Source organism: Astyanax mexicanus, chromosome 6 (genome assembly GCF_023375975.1).
Source record: "Astyanax mexicanus isolate ESR-SI-001 chromosome 6, AstMex3_surface, whole genome shotgun sequence".
In the NCBI taxonomy this organism is placed as follows: domain Eukaryota; kingdom Metazoa; phylum Chordata; class Actinopteri; order Characiformes; family Acestrorhamphidae; genus Astyanax; species Astyanax mexicanus.
In genome coordinates, this window is record NC_064413.1 from 39,967,618 (window position 1) to 39,988,052 (window position 20,435).

General features: G+C 34.7%; 2 protein-coding genes across 6 annotated transcripts; one reads left to right on the forward strand and one right to left on the reverse strand.

Annotated features, from left to right (window-relative positions):
* Positions 1–1,707: 1,707 nt before the first annotated feature.
* On the reverse strand, positions 1,708–10,852 carry ensab (endosulfine alpha b). Of its 2 annotated transcripts, none has more exons than XM_007249766.4 (3): positions 10,687–10,852; positions 4,863–4,985; positions 1,708–4,744 (listed from the first exon to the last, which is right to left on the reverse strand). In XM_007249766.4, the coding sequence occupies exons 1-3, from the start codon at positions 10,732–10,734 to the stop codon at positions 4,571–4,573; spliced, it is 345 nt and encodes a 114-aa protein (XP_007249828.1). In that variant the 5' UTR covers positions 10,735–10,852; the 3' UTR covers positions 1,708–4,570. The 2 variants fall into 2 exon arrangements, with proteins under 2 accessions (XP_007249828.1, XP_007249829.1); XM_007249767.4 differs by having other exon boundaries at positions 4,863–4,976; positions 10,687–10,846.
* Positions 10,853–12,514: 1,662 nt separating this feature from the next.
* hormad1 (HORMA domain containing 1) lies at positions 12,515–19,777 on the forward strand. 4 transcript variants are annotated; one of them, XM_022673514.2, is made up of 16 exons: positions 12,515–12,719; positions 13,643–13,736; positions 14,279–14,426; positions 14,534–14,597; positions 14,814–14,850; positions 14,959–14,979; positions 15,094–15,120; positions 16,227–16,294; positions 16,470–16,621; positions 16,798–16,955; positions 17,145–17,234; positions 17,338–17,389; positions 17,707–17,750; positions 18,436–18,516; positions 19,237–19,281; positions 19,375–19,777. In XM_022673514.2, the coding sequence occupies exons 2-16, from the start codon at positions 13,704–13,706 to the stop codon at positions 19,453–19,455; spliced, it is 1,101 nt and encodes a 366-aa protein (XP_022529235.1). In that variant the 5' UTR covers positions 12,515–12,719; positions 13,643–13,703; the 3' UTR covers positions 19,456–19,777. The 4 variants fall into 4 exon arrangements, with proteins under 4 accessions (XP_022529235.1, XP_022529237.1, XP_015461396.2 ...); XM_022673516.2 differs by having other exon boundaries at positions 12,515–12,656; XM_015605910.3 differs by having other exon boundaries at positions 12,709–12,800.
* The last annotated feature ends 658 nt before the right edge of the window (positions 19,778–20,435 follow it).

Genomic DNA, 20,435 nt, shown 5'->3' on the forward strand with positions numbered 1-20,435 from the left:
ACTGCAGTTGACCACCTTCACCTCAGCTTCAAACAAATCTGAGTTGTATGAAGAAAAAACATAGAAATCTAACCAGTATCCAACACACCAAAAATATCAAATTCTTTATAACACTACACCTCAAAACATGCTTTAGCTTTTATACAACATGGCAAAACTCATAAAAACTACCCATTCCTGTTCAATTATATTTGGCATATCTATTTACATACATTCTTGGGTAGGAATCCATTGCTGACACAAATGGCCTAGTCTAGATAAGTCTCTGTGTTGCCAATAGAATAGGACTCGACATGAATTAGAGGGGTATAAAGTCCTTCAATATTAAGCTGTGGGGCAGCAAAACCAAGTTTTCTGGATCAATGTTTCCCAAACCAATAATGCTTGTGTAAGTTGGGAATGTGGTGGATTGGTGATCATACAACATCCTGACGTCAATCCTCATAGCAATGCTTCAACATCTGGTAAAAAACCTTCCCGGGACGATAAAGACAAATGGAGCCTTTGATTTCCATAGAAACAAAAAACGAGCAGGTGTCCCAAAACCTTTTTCCATATAGTCAGTGTCTCATTCCCATTAAACAGGAAATTTGTTGTCAACTAAAACTCCTAATGAATAATTTGCTTTAAGGTGTAACAGGATGGAGAAATACTGGTGCGTTTGTTTGATGATTCATATGGTCTTACATTGCATTCAATCTTTACACTCCCATACAGCAAATACCTTTTAACAGGGGTCACCAATCATACCCCCAAAGGGGCGGAGAAACTGACTGGGTTTCATTCCCAGTTACTAGTTTCAGTCATTAAGAAATATTCATGTTCCTGTTTGGTTGGTGTGAAAACCTGCAGCCACACCTGCTCTTTGTAAAAAGATTGGTGACTATTAAGGTAGCACTTAATTTAGTACCTGAGGTCAGTAAAAGACCATTACATAACAAAAAGCTGAAGCTAAATTGGATAAAGACTTAATTATAAACACTGCACCTCTGGAAATTTCATTTCTCATTTAGCTCTAACTAGAGTCGTCACGATAATCACCTTATCGTACAATATATAAGCATGATAATTTTTTAGCCTAATAATGTGAATGAGTCTAGGTCAAATTTTAGTTGATTTTTATTTATTAAATATAGTGAACATTATACAATATGGTTATTGTTATGATTTTTACTATTATTACAAAAGAATCCATTACTTCATGTATTTTTCATAATTTCCATTACCGGTATTATGTTAGCGGACATATGTGTCTGTAAACTATAGACTATATAATAATAAAATTAATATAGTAATAATAATTAAATAATAGAATGAGCAGAGGAAGATTGATCTGCCCTTATAAGTTTTGGTTCCTCTAAAAGTTTCTTTCCCCAGTTCTCATGTAGGTTTTCTTTGTCACTGTTCCTCACTGGGGTTTTATGTCTTGCTGGACTTTTTTTCCAGCTGCCAAATTTCTGTAACGATTTGTGACAGTTTTTTTTTTTGTAAAAGTACTATATACATTACATTTAATTTCAATTTGTAATTAAATTCCAATTCCAATGTATGAATATTCTCAATAATTAAAAAGTTCATTGCGCTTTAAGACGTTATATCAGGGGTCTTAAAACGACAATAATATCAGATTTTCTGTAAAACAAATATATCCAAACTAAATTAGATACAGTAAACATGTTAACAATTAAAATAACACTAATATCCAAATCATGTCAATGCAAAACTTTATTTCAGATTCAGGCAAAAACTGTCAGCTCTTTCACAACCTGTTTAAGTTCACTCAGTCATTGGCTTATGACACATATCCACACCTCAGTCACATGTGTCTCATTTTTTTTACTTGTGTAAAGCTCATCAAGGGCAAACCCATAACTGTAATCATGTTTAGTCTTCCAAATCAAAAATACACAGGCGTATGGTGCATGCATGTCTGTTCATGTAAAAGCACTGAATACACTGACACTCAAAGTTAACATCAGTACTGGTACTCCAAAATGTCCAAGCAGTGTAAGAGGCAGTTCACATTAAGCATTGAGGTGGATTTCTTTCTTTTTTTTTTGATGTTCAAAAGCATTAGGAGGTTCTGACAAATCGGATGACAAGTCTTCTGGTTTCTAAAGCATTTTTTTTATCCTGAAGATCCCTCCAAAAGACCCTACTTTGTAAAATTTCTGCAGACACTATGAAACCAGAATGAAAACATACATAAAAATACGTAAAATGATGCTATACACCTTCTGAAGTATTTTTGTTTACGCTCTGTAGACAAGAGCAAGCCTTACATCTGTAATCAAGCTTGTTTACATAAAATCTATTTATCTATTAATTATAAACAAGACATCATGTCAAACAAAACTTTAAAAAAGAAAACACACAATTTTTACTGTAATTAACTGAGGAACTTGTAAGAAAGTAAAGAAGAGACGCTGATAATAATAAATGTGATAAATAAATGTAATAAACTGAGACACTTTACAAAGGGCCCCACAGAAATGCTGGTGCCAGAAAAAAAATGACAAAATTATATGGGGGTTGGTTTATGCTAATATTATCTATCTATTATCTTTGCCTAAACTAAAAACAAAACAAGAAAATCCAGTTGGAAAAACAAAATTGACCTTCTTAATTTATGTCTGAAATCATATTAAGCATGATTCAGCAATTTAAAGAATAAAACTCTGCTGCCTTTAATATCTATGATTGAGTTTATTGCACTGCTTTAAAATTCACCAGCCAGAAGAAGCACATAAATTTAAACATGTGCATTTTCTAAACTGTTGGACAGATGGACAGACAGCTTGATTAATAAAGGGCACGTGCGTTTCATGTGGGGCCCAAATTAAAAATATTAAAATAACTGTCTATTTACAATTTGGGAGCAGCTAAAAGAGTATATGGTACAACACTGTACAACATAACATTTACTCAAATAAACACTCAACATTCAGACTTGAACAATCACTCAAAAAAAAAAAAAAACATACCTTTCATCCTGCCAGTTTCCTCCATCCACCATATTAATAACAGCATCAACAAACTTACAAGCGATAATTCTAACATTCATCGTCTTTCCCGTGGTTGTGAGAAGTATGAGACTAAAGAGTCCCTCTCATTCTGCAGATGATGAATAGGATTATGCTATTAAAGTGTGTTCTTCCCTGAATATATGCTGAATACATGTACCGCCACATCTCATGTTCGTGAAGGTTACTTGATTTGCCCCATCCATGTCCACCCGTAGTCTGTACTTCAGAAATAATTCACGAAGGGATTTGAACTAGAGTCAAGGGAATGTAATATCATAAGGATTAAGGGAATAACATTATACCCCCTGCTTTGGGTGTATTTTTGTATGGAATCGATTCTGAGCTAAGGTTTCATCATCAAGACCTGAACACAAACTTTGGTGTCCCAAAAAGCTAAAGCTACACTATCGCAGCTACAAATCATCTATCTTAGCTGACCAGTGGTCAGAAACCCAGGCATGTAAACGATGTAAAAGATAAATTAGTTATATGTTAACAATTTTTAGCTCAATACAGTCATTCAGTGAGACTACTCAAAAGTATTTGATCACTAAAAAAAAACAACACGTGTTTCTCAGCTTCCCTCTTAGTGTCTTCACTCAACACAGCAGCACGTCTAATACGAGGGGCTACTTTGCTATCATAGCCTGAATGACTGTACCTTGTTAATTGTTGGCCTGTACCAAACTACAGAAGAAATTAATCAATCATTTACAATAACATTTATGGTCATTAAAGTACCAGTATCAGTGCCCAAGCTGGAGCCTGAGCTATTCCACTTATCTATCCATTCAGTACAAGGCCACATGGTGTTCTGAAACCATGTGAAATTAGGTGCCCTGAAGCTTCAGGAACATGTTCAGGTTTGTGCTGGGTCAGTTCCTTAATTTAAGCACTTTTGATTATCATGGCACATAAATATACATTTTACTCTGCTTTCGCACTAACATTAGCCTGTTGATGTGCAGATTGATGTTAGTAACTTGAATAATAATAATAATTAAAAAAAAGCTCAAATATGATTTCATCAGATCGAAATGAACATTTACAAACGTGGCCAACATGCATTTGGTGCCGAAACTATGTGACGTCTACAAGCAATTACAAAACAAACAATCTTAAGCTGATAATAACAAAGGACAAAGAGAATCATCTCTGTGAACTCTGTGTAAATGACATTATTATACTGATTAGGCATCTAACTATACTTTTTGTAGCTTCCACGTTTTTTTTTAAACAAAGAGTTTGATCTCATTCATGTTGAGGGTAAGTAGATCATAAAGTGCATTATAGTCCAGAGAGGCCGCTCACCTTGACTGGCCCTTCACTGAACTGATTGCTCCCTACCCAGATGTGTGTGGGGTTGGGACAGTGAGGGGGCAGAGGGTGATGGATCAGGCTAGAGCTGTTGAGATGGAAGAGGAGGTTAACCTAAGCCTTACAACCCCAAATATAAAGCAAATCGTGTGCAACTAACCCCGGTGGAGCTTGGAAGCTGAGGAGAGGAGGTTGGGGACGGGGTCACTTGAGACCTGAGGTAGTGATTAGCCGACCAGTTTGCTTGTGACTAAAGAAGACTTTCTTTGTGGCAAGTCTTGCGGAGTTGGAATGTGGTCTCCGGTGACGATACTCTTTTCTGGACCAGTCGCTGCCGGCAACTGCTTGTTCTTCATCTTGGCCTTGGCCATGTTGTAATCACCTGAATCAAAGTACTTTTGCTGAAAGGGAGGAATGATAATGATTTGAATGAAAATGATAATAGCTATTACACGTATTAGTACTGACAACTCATTCAACAACAAAGAACATCAAAACAGCCCATACACCCCCACTTACTCCTTTCTGAAGTCTTTTCATCAAAAAGTCTGACCCGCCTGGCTTCTGTCCTAAGTTAGGATACTTGGCTTTGAGTTTGGCCTCCTCTGTCTTCACAGGATTTGAGTTAGGGTCCTGAGTTTCCTTAAGAAACAAGCAGATTAAAGTGCACATCAAGCTAATGAAATACATTACAAACTAAGTGCCATATTTACTTTCCTTCCCATCCCTGAGCGGTGATCTTTCTTTTTTGTTGTTTGGCTACACTAAACCCAATAAAACAATTCCCACAGACAAGATCAATAAATACCCACAATACACGTGTTTATAGAACTAGATTAGATATTTCCTCTTCTAATTTGCTAAAGGTGTGTCTACTATTTTTATTAGATTCCAAAGATCAACCTAAGATCTGACAAGAAACTGAGCTCATCTAAGGTCACATGTACAAACAAGCCTTAAAATATGACTACACTCATGACACAGGTTAGTCACTCATTTGTGACTAATACAAACGCTCAGTTGAAACTGATTTGAAGCTGACGCCGCAGGGTCGCATCTGCCTTTTTTCTCCCACACTCATTGTGTTTTCAGTAAACAAAAAGTTAAAGCACGTTGTGTTTTCGGGAAAAAAAGAGAGCAGCATCTCTCAAATGAAAGACACATTTTCAACATGCACACAGGGGTAGAAAAACTATTTATTTCCAAAGTGCAAGTTTATTTAAAAAAAAAAAAATTGTACACTGCTAAACAATGATTCCTGGTTGAATAATTTAAAATAAAACATTACCAAATTATGTAATTGATTTTATATGGATTATTAACACTCTACAAGATTAATGCGCAAATAATTTTTGTTTGGTGTATAGAGGTTGGGCCAATATTTTCAAAACTAGTTGGGTGTGCAGTCATTCTGGCTTTGACATCTGAGTTCCATGGTAAATGGAATGGAAAAGTGCAAGTTTGTTTCATGAGAAAATCTATAGTCACTATAGTCATACAGGAAACACTAGTTTGTAATAAATTTGGCTTTACTATAGAAACATTTTCTGATTATGAATGAATGATAAAACTGGTTCCTTAGCAATCAGCAGACATTCATCCAAACTGAAAAACACTGCAGAACTTGAAGAACTTGACAGGTTTGGTTTTCTCAGGCTATGACTTTATCCTAAACTGCAACATGCAACAGCAACTATGGCAGGATAAAAAGCTAGTAGCAAATATTTTGAATGCAACAAAAGCATTTACTTAAAGGGACTGAAAATAAATTAAAGTATTTAATTAGGCAAAGCTAAAATAAGAAACTTAAAAAAACAAAACAATAACAATAAATTGAAAATGCATTAGAAAAACAAAAACAATTCTGATTTAATTAATAAGAAATAAAAAAAACAGAATAAAATTAAGTTGACAGGCTAAAATTTAAAGTAGTCAAATAGAGTGAAAAATAATTAGAATAACGAAGAGTCGTAAAATAATTAAACAAAATAATAGACTACTAAAAATTAAGTAGCTAAAAATAACAAGATCATAAAGTAAGTAAACAGCAGAGATAACAAATAAGTAAGAAAGAAAAAATGAATAAAAGGATGAAATGAACTAAATAAAAATGTAAAACAGAAGAAAAAAAGAAGACATGAAAAATAAAGTAAATAAAGATAACAAAATAGCAGCATAGGGTCTGCATGACCCTACATATGGACACTCTTTCAATTGTCTTAGTGCATTTATTGCAATAAAGGGGGAAATATCTACTAATAAACTGCATTAACATTACTTCTGTTACTATTTCTATTGCCACAATTAATAATAAATCAGTTTTAAGAGCTTTTTGTTCTTTTCTTTTTACAGACATTAAATCGCTTATTAGGCTTAGCATTAGTGCTGGACGATATGGCAAAAAATTATATCACGGTATATTCCTTAATTTCGGTCGATACGATATAATTTCGATATCGATATAAACTCTATAAAACGATATAAAATACTTTGAAGGCCTCAGAAAAACTGCTAAGAATCCCTGCAATGGAAATCTGTACACTACTGTCTGAAATCTTAAATTGAAGTCTTTAAAGCCTCCTCTCACAAAAAACTGTATAATACTTTATAAATAAAAAATTTTCAGAATAAATCAATGCTCACTTTTATTTGCATGTAGCAAAATAAAAACATGACATCCCTGTCAAACATAAACCTATAAGCTATATACATATTACCAATATAAATAACTTTACATTACAACAGAGGCAGAGCTTCTTATTCTTTTGTAAACATATTTAAAGCTCACCTTCCGCGAAAATACGATTTTTATTGTTTTTTGTGGAATACAGTAGGTCTCTCCGAGTTGAATGTGTACACCTGCACACTAAACTGTTTTGCAGCCCCCATTGTCTGCAGGAGCTAAGCAAAGAAATCCCCCCTCCCCCCCTCCGAAAAACGGGTGAATTTTGAATTATCTTTCTGCCTACGTAGGCAGAAACTCACAGACCAGCCCACCTTGGCTCGAGAAACTCCCAGAGGCGGAGCTGAAGCGACGCAACATCACCGCTCATCAGTTAGGAGGTGGGAGGCAGTGAGCGGCAGAGCGGCGGATCGTCGTCGCAGTGCTCCTAGCCAATCAGAGGAGAGATATTTGCATGCTGTTTGCATGTATGAATATTTATGAGCAAAGCTGGAATCCGGTCATTTTGGACACACCCCTAAAACAGTCCATTAAAAAAGAGCTATACAGAGACACCTGAGCACTTTTTTTTTACAAAAACGGCTCACATGTCATTCATTCATACTAGAGACCCCAACTAGACATTTTAAAATGAAAGAAAAAACGACGGAAGGTGAGCTTTAACAGATCAAAACAAAAGTGCTTCAACCAGAATAGGGAATAGAAAAGCCTTCATATGTATAAAGGGAACATGATATCCCTGTCAAATAAACAAACCTATATAAACTATAAATAACTTAGATACAACATAAACTACAAGTGTTTTAGCCAGAATAAGGAAGATATTGTGTGTAGTGAATCTGCTTGAGGTGGAGGAACGGATGTATTACTGTTGCTGGTCGGCTCCACTCTCCAGAACAATTTGGAGCAAGCTGAAGTCTGAAGTTTATCAAACCTTTGAAAGTCGAACCACTGAATTAGACCTGCCTCCCTCAACTATCCGCTCATTCTTCATTTAAAATGTCCTGCGATGAAAACGAGCGGGTTAGGGTCGGTTTCGTTTTATCGCGGGAGGTTTTAGGTGCGGAGCGGAGAGGAGCGGAGTGATATCACCGTTATTGAAACATTTCTTATCGCGATAAATACCGATATCGAAATATTGTCCAGGCCTACTTAGCATCAAAACAAGAACTAAAGCAGAAACCAGTGCAGCAGAAAAACTGGTTTGAAAGCATTTACTAGAATGAATGGGTTACACCCCATCAAGTTTTGTACCTGTGGCAACAGGTAAAAAAAACAGATTACAACATGTACACAGAACATGTACTGAAGTCTTTTAATTTTACCAGCAATATGCATGTTATATTTGCACAACTATTTATAGAAACGGATTCTATAGTAAAAGCATGACTTGAAATGTTCCTTCAAAATATTTAAAAGAAACAAATTTCCCCACCAAGAGTCCACTTGAAGCTGCTTCTTTTGAAAGCAGAGGTGTTCACTGCATATACAGCTTATATAATCTGTGCAGAACAGCCAGGGCTGCGCTGCAGTGAGACCGAGTTCTCTGGAGTGATGAAGCACCACTGAGTACATTTAGGATAAGCAGAGGAGTTGGGGTGGCCATTGTGAACTATGCTAACTAATGCTTGCGCTGAAAACAAATCAAATCTTTATATCTTTAAAGCAAAGGTCTAACATCTAGATTGGATATATAATTAGGATATTTAGGATTTCCTGCAGGGTAATTTTACAAAACATTGGTGTATCATAACCTCAGTATTGCCCACTGTATTCACTTACTGATGAGGGTTTATTAACGTGGATAAGCCAGTATATCAACTTGGTTTAAAAACCAAGTTTTTTAAATATTTATTTCTGTTATTTAAACATATGTGCTATTGCTATTATTACTATTATTATCATTATTATACCAGTGGCTTCAAATATTATTTCTGGAACAAAATAATAACTAAATTTATAATAACTTAAATAAAAGAACTGTTTTTTTTATAACAGACAGACCTGACCTGGTTAACTAAGAAGTTCTGCTTTGTGAATGATCCCTCTGGACTGGGTTACCCCGCACTGGGTTTACACCCCCGGAAAGGGTAGAGGGATAGCTAACACTGAGGCTGCTGCATCACTTGAAACCACGACAAGAAATTTATGAGGGGCTATATTCAGCCTTAACTAGAACAGCAGCTGCATGAGTAGCCTCTGTTTTGGTTAGAGGCTCTATACATTTTCTTTACCTCACCTAACCCCTATGTAAATTAGGGTCAGTTTCGGCACTTAAAAAAATGGAATTGTATCTTTTTTCATTATTAAGTGAATTGTATAGTGATTATTTTGAGATACTATGTTGTTATTTAAAGATGTTTTTTTTGCTTTCAAATAACAGAGTTTTTTTCCCTCTAAATAATGAATACCTTAAATTAATTATATAGCATCTCAAACTAAAGACTTCTCACAATGAAATATTTAAAAATAATGACCTAGTATCTGACTTATCCTCTCAAAATAATGATAGCATATCAAAATAATGAGATAACATCTCAAAATAGTGAGATAATATCTCAAATTAATGAGATAATGCTCAAAATAATGACCAGGTATCTCAAATTAATGATAGCTTCTCATAATAATTAGACAATAGCTCAAAATAATGGGATAATATCTCAAAACAATGACTTAGTATAATATTTAATAAAATGACATACCATTTCAAAATAACGAGATATCGACACAATAAATCAGTATATCAAAATAATGATAGCATCTCAAAATAATGACTTAGTATGTCAAAACATTGACAATCATAGATAAATGACTTATGACTCTAGTTTAATGATTTTAACATAATGAGACAATATCTCAAAACAATCACTCAGTATCTCAAAATAAAGAGAGAAAACAATGACTTAGTATATCAAAACAATGACTTAGTATATCAAAACAATGACTTAGTATCTTAAAGCAATGACTCATTATCTCAAAATAATGAAATAGCAATTTACTTAATAATGGGGAAAAACACGCTTGATTTTCAATAAGTAGTGGGAATGATAAGTGGTGGGAATGAGCTTCCATAGGAAACAGTCAGATTAAAGCTAACCTAACCTAGTTTTCTAGATAACTAGATTTAGTGGTAAGACCTCTCCTTTCAAGCACGCGTCTTCCGATCAGACTTAAGCAGGCCCATCACGATGTACTAAAACATGGTTTATAATTTACTGAAGGGGACAGTAACAACATACACACATTAGTAGCCAGTCCTGCACTGCAGTAACTAAATTATATGTAGCTGCCCTTTATAACCTGGTAGGAACTGACACATCCAGCGGCTCTGTTGACACCTGAACTCGGCTCATGGACCTGGAGCTGTCAAAACGAGCAATAAAGCAGATTTGTTCTATTATTATAACCGCCAAAGAAACTAGCTATCTAGATAAACCTCCAAATGTCAGAGATCTATGTGGGCATGAATAAATGCTGTGACAACACTTTGTCTCTCAGCTACAACACGTTTTAATCACAGTAGCTAGGTGAGGTTAGCTAGCCTAGCATAGCATAGCATAGCACAACATAGCAACGGGAAGCTAACCTAGCTAACAGCTCGAAAAGCCTGTCAACGCTTTACTGCTGAAATTATCCAACTAGCTACATAAATCTGCCCACCTGTGTCTCACCACCCTGCTCCGATAACGTCTCCGTATCTGAAGACATTGCTGCTCGACGTTTAAAGAAAGAAAAGCGAGCGATTTGGGAGAGATAGCCGTAGTTTTCCCAGTCTGAATCGCCCGCCCACGGGGTGTGTGCGCGTGTGTGTACTAGTGCGCTAACGCCACAGAGGAACCGAGGAACCAGCGTTAGCCAGATGCAGCGTTCAAGTGCTCATCTGAAGCGTTTATTATTGCACGTAGTGTAGTGTTAAATTCCCACAAATTCCTTAAATAATCAAAGTAGATCATATTTAGAAATATAAAGAGTTTATATAATTTAGGAAACGATTTTTACATTTAATTTAATAAATTATTCCCTTAATTATATTAATATTTCATACATCGAATTAACAGTTACCTCCATTAATAATTCCCTTAATAAAAAAACAAATCCGCAATTTAAAAAATAGTTCACTCCCTTTAATAAATCATAACCTAAATCTGACAAATACTTAATTGGATTTATTAAATAATTCCGTCAATTTATTAAATAGTTCGTTAGATTAAAAAAAAAAAACAGTCCCTAACGTTTAGGGTCGCACAATGATATCGTAATAGTATCGGTATTTATGCATATATATCTCGATTTCTAGATGTTTCAAACCAATACATGATGACATATTTATTGTATGCTGTAAAAAGACAAAGCAATGCTGGCCACACGACTACAATGGGCCGACACTGGCTGCACTAACTCACTGATTTTAGTTTAGTTGCTTGACAGCTCAAATGCAAGGTATATATGTTGCATAAATTTCTTTAGTTATACTAGGCTGTGCAGTCTCTTTGTAAGTTATAATATCCTCCTGAGACCCGGACTTTAGCTTGGTGTGCATTTTTAATTTCTTCCATCTATTTAGGAGGACCTAACAAGTATAAAATCTTAACTCTGTCTTCTTATAGGAAGTCGTTTTTGCAAAAAAATAAAATAAAATATTATAATAATAATATATCCTTGTCATTTGGGATCAGCCGGACCCAATTAGTCAAAAAACTAAATTTTAGCTTTGTACAGAAAGTAAATAACATAACTTCAAATATAAATTTCTCTGAGATAATTTTACCTGTCCCTTCAGTTTCTGTCTGAACTGGCTGTAGAAACTTTTGACTAGGATTCCTGCCATCTTGTTTTCAATTACTTAAAAATAATGTTGTCATGTGACCACTAGATAGTACAGGCGATGTGTCCATATGAAGCTAAAGGGTCGACCTTTGAAAAATTTTAGTATAATGGTGTAGAGAAGCTGAAATGTAATGTCCTCGAATGAGGACGCTGGGTCTCAAGAGGATATGTGTATCGACATCTGCATACCCACATTGGTGCATCCCTACTCAGTTTAATCAATCATTCACTCAGTTTAATAAATGTTTCCTTTAATTTAAACAAAAATATTAAATTAAGGGGACAGATATAAACTGTGTACACTGGGAATAGTGTAATGCACTTAAGACAAATTTTCTTGAATTTATGGTGGTAAATAAATCAGTGTAGTTTTTCACTCAGTGATCAGATTATAGCTCTGTCGTTCTGTATTGGGACTTTGGGACCTTCCATAAACAGGTTTGTCACACATCTTGGATTTTTTGCTATTCATCTTTTCTGTTCTAATAAGCTTTCCTTTTATTTTCCTTGTAGCTCAAATTTTCCATACCAATCACACTGTAACACTAAACACTTTCAGCAAAAAAGTGATATGCTACTCATGAATTTCTGGATCAGATAATGCGCTGTAAATCTACAGAACAACTCGTTGTTTTTCTCTATACTTAAAAGGCATATGTATCCATAGACTGTATATAAGTATATAATTATATACAGTCTATGATCTGGACCGAGAAACAGCGGGGTGGGGGCGCGTGAGAAGCAATCCGCACTGGATCTACTAGATTCGCAGATCTTCAAGTCATTCCTGAACTGTGTTCACGGTATGCATGAGGTGTAAATCAGAGCAGCAGCTTTACTGAAACCTAACATACCAACTCTCCACAGTAAGTTTAGCGGGAAATTTGGAATATCCAAGATACCTGTGAACAAACCGGCTTAACTGATAAGACGAATGTATTTCTGAAGTATGATTTTCTCTGTACTGATTAGCTAGTTAGTTACTGATCTAGTTAGTAATACAGTTAAATTTGTCATCTAATCTTTTTTATCTTCATGAAATTCAGGGCTAAATTTAGTTAAAGTTAGATAAAATCTGCTAGCTATGTAGGTAGCTAGCTGGATGGGTAGCTAGTGTTAGCTAAATCTGATAGCTGCCTAAATCTAATAAGGTTATTTAAGCGAACTGTCATTTAGATATTGTGACTTAGATGTAAAACCAGAAAAAAAAATTGTTTCTTTGTGATTGCTAACCTAGCTACCGTTAACGTTAGCTGAAGGTAATGTAAGTTAGCTGATGTTAACTAGCCTAGCTAGCCTCTTTGGATACGTTAGCTACGTTAGCTAGCCTAGCTAGCCCCTTTGGTTAACTTTAAAGTTAGCTGATGTAAATGAACATTAGTTAGCTACGTTAGCTAACCTAACTAGCCCCTTAGCTAACGTTAGCTGATGTTAATGTACGTTAGCTAATCTAGCTAGCCCCTTAGCTAACGTTTCTAATATTAATTCAAGGTAGCTGATGTTCGCTAACCCAGCAAGCCTCTTAGCTAATGTTAGCAGATGTTAATGGAAGTTAGCTGGCTATATTAGCGAACTTAGCTAGCCCCTTAGTTAACTTTAGCTGATGTTAATGAAAGTTAGGTGATGCTAGCTAGCTAGCTAACTAGTTAGCTTGTACACATCTACGAAAGCTGTAGGTAAACGTATGTTTTGGTTTATCTGTGCTGTGGGGCATTACTCTAAGACTCTAAAGCTAAATCTTTTTGAAAATTATGAATTGCTGTATTTAGCCAGATCTGTTTTTCCTCAGATAGCATTCTTCTCCAGAGAGAACAGACAAACAGCTAAATTATCAGACAACCAACATTATCATGGCCTGTGAAAGGCAGTTGCAGAATAATCAGGTGAGTTAATTTTACTAGATATGTTTGTTTTAGCCCATCTGTTTGCTAATGTAATAGATTAACTTTAACTAAAAGGATTTGCATTCATATTTTGATAGTTTTTTATTAATATTTGTGTATGTTATCATTAATTAATTAACTTTAACCCATAAGAACCCAGACCCATTTCTGACTATTGATGCCAAATTCAAAATTGAATCTGATAAATTCAGTGAGCTGCTCATTCATGTTTTTTCTTCTTATTATGGTCATATGACTTTATATTTTAAGGTTAGAATTCTAATGTGACACAAATAACGCAACAACAATTGCATAACTTATATTTTGTCATTTTGTTCCTTAAAACATGTTAGAACTTAGGAACTTCATTGGATTTGGATTTTATATTTGGATTTGGATTGCATCATTCTGAGTAAACTGTATCTGAGTAAGATTTTGATGCATTGCACAGCTGCAACATGATTGGCAGATTAGATAATTCCACAAATAAGTAGATTTACAGGTGTTCCCTAAGAAAGTGTTTATTTAATTATGTTTTTCAGGGTTCTTCTCAGATGCTGCCACGTGTAGTAGCCACAGAGCAACAGTCCCTGGTGGTTGTTAAGAAATTGCTGGCAATTGCTGTCTCCAGCATCACTTATTTAAGAGGCCTTTTCCCGGAGAAAGCTTATGGCAGCAAGTACATTGAGGGTAGGTATTAAGTATTTTTAAACATTAAAAAATAAAAAATCTATAATCTAAATTTCCATTATACAGATTTGCCTTAACCCACAGCCTTTATTCCCCCCCCCCGACAGAACAGAAAGTGATGATTCTTCGAGAGCAACGAACGTGTCCTGGTGCTAGTCAGATTGTACAATGGTCAGTGTCAGTGGTCAGTAGTTCAGCTGGAATTTTGTTTTCCCTTGATGACAATACAAAAAATGCATTTCTGTCTAAGATGTATACTAGTAATAACAATTCAGATATTGGGTCAAATTACACAAATTTACATGTGAATGCTTTATTACAAGAGTATACAAAACACAGCAATGGGGGGAAAATATGTCTGTCTAATACTTTCTTTCTCACATACAGGTTGCAAGGATGCTTTGATGCACTACAGAAGAGATATGTAAGTCAGATGTTACTGTGTGAAGGACATAAATAATACCACAGCATAAGTGATTTATAACTCATTTGTGTCATTTTTTTGTTGTTGTTTCTTTGTTGTTCTTATCAGCTTCGATTGATTTTGCTATCTGTAAGTACAGTTTCTGTCAGGAATTTTCCAGGTATCTAATTATTGATTTTTACATTGTACAATATTAATTTATTTCCAGTTTTTAAATAATTATGATTCTGAATGTATTTCTAGATCTACTCTGATCCAGAATTCCCACAGGTAGGTAAAATACACCTGCATTTAATTATATCAAACTAGATAGAACATGCCCCTATCTTACTGTTGTAAGATATGCCACCAGCAGAGGGCCTGGAACCTGCAGTGGAAGAGCTGGTGGAGCTGGTCCAAGAAAAACTCCCAGAGTCCCAGAATCCCCAGCATTAATCAGCACTGACTAGGCTCAGCTGTGGGACACTGTATTAAAACCCCAGTCAAACCACACTTCTCTGTTGCACCTTTTTAGAGGGTTGACTGGTAACAGTAGGTTAGAAAAAAAGAAAGAAAAAAAAAGCTGTTTTGTGTTAGAAAAACAGCTTTGAGTTCAGTTTAAAAAGCTAGCTGTGAGTGACAACAGTAGGATATTTTTGCTTTTACTTCTCTCTTTTGCTTGAACCTGCCATGTTTGGCATTTCCTTTGTTTGTTTTTTTCCAAATTTAAGACCTGTAAAAAAATTTCCTTATCTGTACCCTTATTAAACCTCTTCTAACTGTTTGTCTGTTTTTAAAAGTAGTGGCACACAATTAAAGTAAATTAGATTTCTTTACTTGCTGGTTTGTGTGGCACACATTCTCAGTTGTAGCACACTAGCTTGCAGTCCCCAAGGTTGGAAGTTCAAATCCCACCTCAACTAGGTTCACAATTACTCCTTCGTCATTCCCATATACAAATAAATAAATAAAAGCAAATAATTACCATATCATCTTATTCCCCTGTTCCAATGGTTTTGGAATGTGTCACAGGCCTGAAGTGCAGGAATGGATGTATATTAACAAATGAAATTACACGGTTTAGACAGAAAATTAAATAAATTGGGTTCAAACTGTCTGCAATTATTTTTTTTATTAGAATTTCTATACTGTTCGAACTTTTTTGATTTGGGAATTTAAGTAAGGAAAATTTGTACAAAGAAAGAAAAGTAGTGATAGTTCATAAAAAAACACAAAAAGTGGAGTGAAGCAACGTATAATAATTAAAACAGGTGGTTTGTGAAAACATAAATTAAGTAAACTGCTAGATTCTGCATTGCTGTGGTCCTTTCTGTGCCTGTGTGATTATTATTATCACTTGCAGATCAGTGTGTTCTTATACCTGTTACTGATTTTAGAAAGTGACCGAGTGCTACCAGTTCAGGATCCAGTACACTGAAAAGGGACCTCGGCTGGATTTTGAGAGGTGATCATTTAAATCGTTTAAAAGTGTTGGTCACTTCTGAAGATGATAAGTTTTAATTATTGGTAGTTTACATAAAAAAAACTATATCTGCTGTTAATATAAACAATATAATGACAGCTAATAACAAGGTGTAGTAATTTTTTTGTCATTAAATTGTCCTGTCTGAAATTGCCAGTAAAAACCAGAAGCGTGTGACTAAGATGGACTGCAATGACATAAAGAAAGCGAGCATTCTGCTTGTGCGTAAACTCTACACACTAATGCAGAACCTTGGCCCACTCCCTGACAGTGTCTGTCTCAACATGAAACTCTCATACTATGATGAAGGTAAATCAGTACTTAGTGTTTTGCACAACAAATTAAATAAAATACAGTTGAACATGACAAAATTACATTTCATCTTCTGTACCCTTATTAAATCTCACAAGTTAGCTGTTAGTAGTGGCACACAATTCAGGTAAATTAGATTTCTTCACTTCCTCACGTTCTGGTTTGTGTGGCAGTGACTCCAGAGGACTACCAGCCAGTAGGCTTTAAGGAGGGCAACAACAGCACACTGGTGTTTGAGAAAGAGCCGGTAAATCTCACCATGGGAGAAGTTGTTACACCTTTCCACACTCTGAAAGTGGACGTAACCACTGAGAAAGAGAGGCTTGAACAGGTATTAAAACTTATAGAACTTTTATAATAGTAAATAAATGTAGGATTGTATTTTTTATAAGTGATGTTTATTGGGAAAACAAGTGTACAATTAAATTTCTTTTTAAATCAGATGTCTTGATGGATTAGTTGCCCTGTTTTACCATAAGGTTAGTCCTAAAGCCAAGTACAAGGATGTTTGTGTGTGCAGGTAGATGACGATGAGCCAGTATATTCCAGAGACAAATGGGCTTTAAAAATAAATGAAGAAGAAATTGTGTCTGTGCAAAACATTCAACAGGTAAAGGATGTTTATAGTTTTGATAGTTACTATGAATCCTGTTTTTATTTTTTGAAAAGTTAGCTTGTACCAGTAATTGACATTGTTTATTTTCTGTAAACAGGAGATTGCTTTCAAGGGAAAGGTTGTTCGTGACACTGGTATTGAAAACTCAGGTAAGCTGTCTCAGTTAGTTTGCTTGTTTTAGATGTCCTCTACAGTGATTTATATGTATATTTTATATACTTCTTAGGTTGCAATGATGTACTGGCCTAAAAATATTTTGTCTTTTAGATCATCAGTACTCAATAATAAGACAAAAAATCCAAGAAATCTACTATTCATGAATTTAAATAGAAATGATGAGGGCAAAAACAATTCTACACATATTTAGGGGCTTTTTATTATATATTTAGGTCTAAAATATAGATATAGATAGATAGATAGCTGAACTCTGATTACTGATTTGTCTCATGTTTTGATATGTACACAGATTTGAGTAAAAGTGAGATGCTGGATGATTCACAGGCCATCCAGGTAAGCATTCATTTTTCTTGTTAAAATGAAATCTTCTTTAAGTGAAGTGTGTAGGTGTCAACTCTAAGGCAAATAAAATGCATCTAGCAGTATAAATAAGGATAGATAAAAGGTACTTGGTTATAGGTGCCAGTGCTTAAATTGTTTTGGAATTACGTAGTGAACAAAACTTCAGAACAGGATCCAAACTCATGTTTACAACATTGAAGTTGTAGTGGAAGAAATTCAGTACAACCATAAACAGGGAGCAAACAATGCTTAGAATTGTGGTTATGTCAAGCCTTCACGATTACTAGTGACTAACGATAATACTAGTGACTGTCCTATTTAGAAATAGGTGCAGTTAAAATTCTGGGAGGTGAAGATGGGATAGGCAAAAGGCATGATAAGAAGATATTCTGTAAATAGCACTGGGTATACTGACTATTTATGCACAAAATTTACAAAATAAACGTTTACACACAAAATCCAAAAAATAAACAGTTAAGGAATTGTCAGTATTTTCCTTAAGTTAAAAAAGTTTTTTCTGTTTTTATAGTTATTTTTTTTTCTTCTCTTTAAATAAAATATTGTACAATACACTATATATAGAAATAATAAAATGAAAAAGAATCTTGTTTGAGGAAACACTTAAAAATATTTCTTTGTGGAATCAAATATTGTTGTGATTCTGTTTTTGATGCAGGTGGACAGTGTTGTGAAAAGCAAAACTGCTTTGGATGTAGCTACCAAGACTACCAGAAGCAGACGTGCATTCAAATCCATGGTAATAATTTAACTTTGCCTATTGTTTTATAAGGAGTAAATGTAAAGATGACCATCATTATGCCAAGCAAAAAAACTTCAGCAAATCAACTATTTTGTCCACAAGCAAAACCAAAAAAACCTAGAGGACTGCAGAATAGTACATTGCAGAATTTATCACCTAGACAAGTAAGATAGGATCCTTAATGGATAGATGTATGAAGTCGCCAATCAAAAAAATCCCTCCTTGAGTTCAACTGTAAAATGTTTATTTTGTAATGTGAAACACTGGTGACAATCAAGAACAGAAAGGTCAGATTAAATTTGGAACAAGATTCTTTGGACAAATGAAATTAGGACTTTGAGTATGCCAAAGGAAAGAAACGGTTCAATGTATGCGTCTCTAGTTAGTTAAATTGAAATCTAATGGTGTATATGGGCGAAATATGATACATTTACTTGCAGTTGCATTTACACTGGTATAATGTGGCTCAAATGCATCTTAATGATTAGAGCGATGGTAGTTGTATTTTTAATATGTTTTAATGCATCTGTGGTGTGTTTACACTTGTATTTTGTATGTGGCTTGGCCTTATGCAGATATTATCCTGATACTCAAGACAGATAAAATGAGTAAATGATGTCTATAAATATGAAAGTCTACATATTGATATTATTTTTAAAACATTTTGCCAGATAAATGCATTAAACTGTGTTTAGAGTTTTTACTCTCGGTTTATAGGACAAAAAATCAGGTGCAGAGGTGCCCTCCACAAACAAGAACATGGTAAGCTTTAGGACTAATGTAGGTAGAACATTGTATACAGTCTTGCTTTTGTCTACTTTTTAAAATATTATTTGTTGTTTGTATGTTTCTTAGTTTGAGTTTCCAACTAGTCAAGACCTTCAGCCCACTCCTCTGAAGAGACGCAAGTTTAGTGTGCCTAAAGATAGCCGCTGATGTATATCAGTAAAAGGAAACATGCAGGTTTAGGTATCACACAAATATGACACATAATAAAATTCTGTAAATCAGCAAATAATCCTAGTTTTTGAATATTTTAAACGTGCACAAATTGCACATATCATACTATAATATAAAGTAGATTTTATGCATGTGTATCCGGTTGCAGCTGTGGTGTGTTTCTGTTTTTCAAAAGTTGTTGTTTGTTTGCTCAGAAAAAATGGCAGACAGCAGTGAATTATTCATTTACAAGCATGTATATTTGTTGTTATTATTTATTCAGTATTACAGAAATAAATACTTTTTTCAGTTTCCAAGATTATGTTGTTGGACTTTTTGCTTCTCATCTTTACTACAGTGTAGGGAAATTAATGGTAGTCCACTAGATGGCAGCCTCCACTGCTATGCTAAACATACTTTATATATCAGCAAAACTAGATTATCACTATACCATTATGAGCTGCCTAAAAGAAGACTCGATGATGCACAACATTTTATATTAATTTGAATATTTGAACTTCGAAGTATCTGGGATAGACTATTCCAAACTAGAAACGTGTATTTTGGTCAAAATTTTTTTTTTCCAGATTCCTGTTTTGGAAGAAATGGATGCTGTGTGCTCTGGAACAAAGACAAAAAGAACCATCATAATTGTTATCAGCTGTCCATTCATAAGTGCATTTTTCAACAAAAAAGGCCAAATCACAACAAGAGGCATACGTTCCAAAAACTGTGACTGTGGAAGAAGCCCCGTATGGTGACTGTATTTATGTTAAAAACACAACATTTGTTAGCATTTGTTTACTGAACAGAGATTCAGGCATTTGATCTAAATTGAGTAAAAGAAAAGTACCATTAACTTTTTTCCTTTTAATTTAAATACGTACTTTTCGAATTTGGGGTTGTAGAATTATTTTTTGACTCTTATTCTTATAAGCAACATAATTAAAACTTTCCTAACGAAAATAAATATTAGT

Bases quoted from the DNA above. Each gene is read 5' to 3' on its own strand.
- ensab (XM_007249766.4), bottom strand. From the start codon at position 10,734: ATGTCTTCAGATACGGAGACGTTATCGGAGCAGGGTGGTGAGACACAG. The intron at 4,986-10,686 runs GTGGGCAGATTT...TTGTTTCTTAAG, and splicing joins AGCAGGGTGGTGAGACACAG to GAAACTCAGGACCCTAACTC. The intron at 4,745-4,862 runs GTAAGTGGGGGT...CCTCCCTTTCAG, and splicing joins TGAAAAGACTTCAGAAAGGA to CAAAAGTACTTTGATTCAGG.
- hormad1 (XM_022673514.2), top strand. From the start codon at position 13,704: ATGGCCTGTGAAAGGCAGTTGCAGAATAATCAG. The intron at 14,427-14,533 runs GTAGGTATTAAG...CCCCCCCGACAG, and splicing joins TGGCAGCAAGTACATTGAGG to AACAGAAAGTGATGATTCTT. The intron at 17,235-17,337 runs GTAAAGGATGTT...TTCTGTAAACAG, and splicing joins CTGTGCAAAACATTCAACAG to GAGATTGCTTTCAAGGGAAA.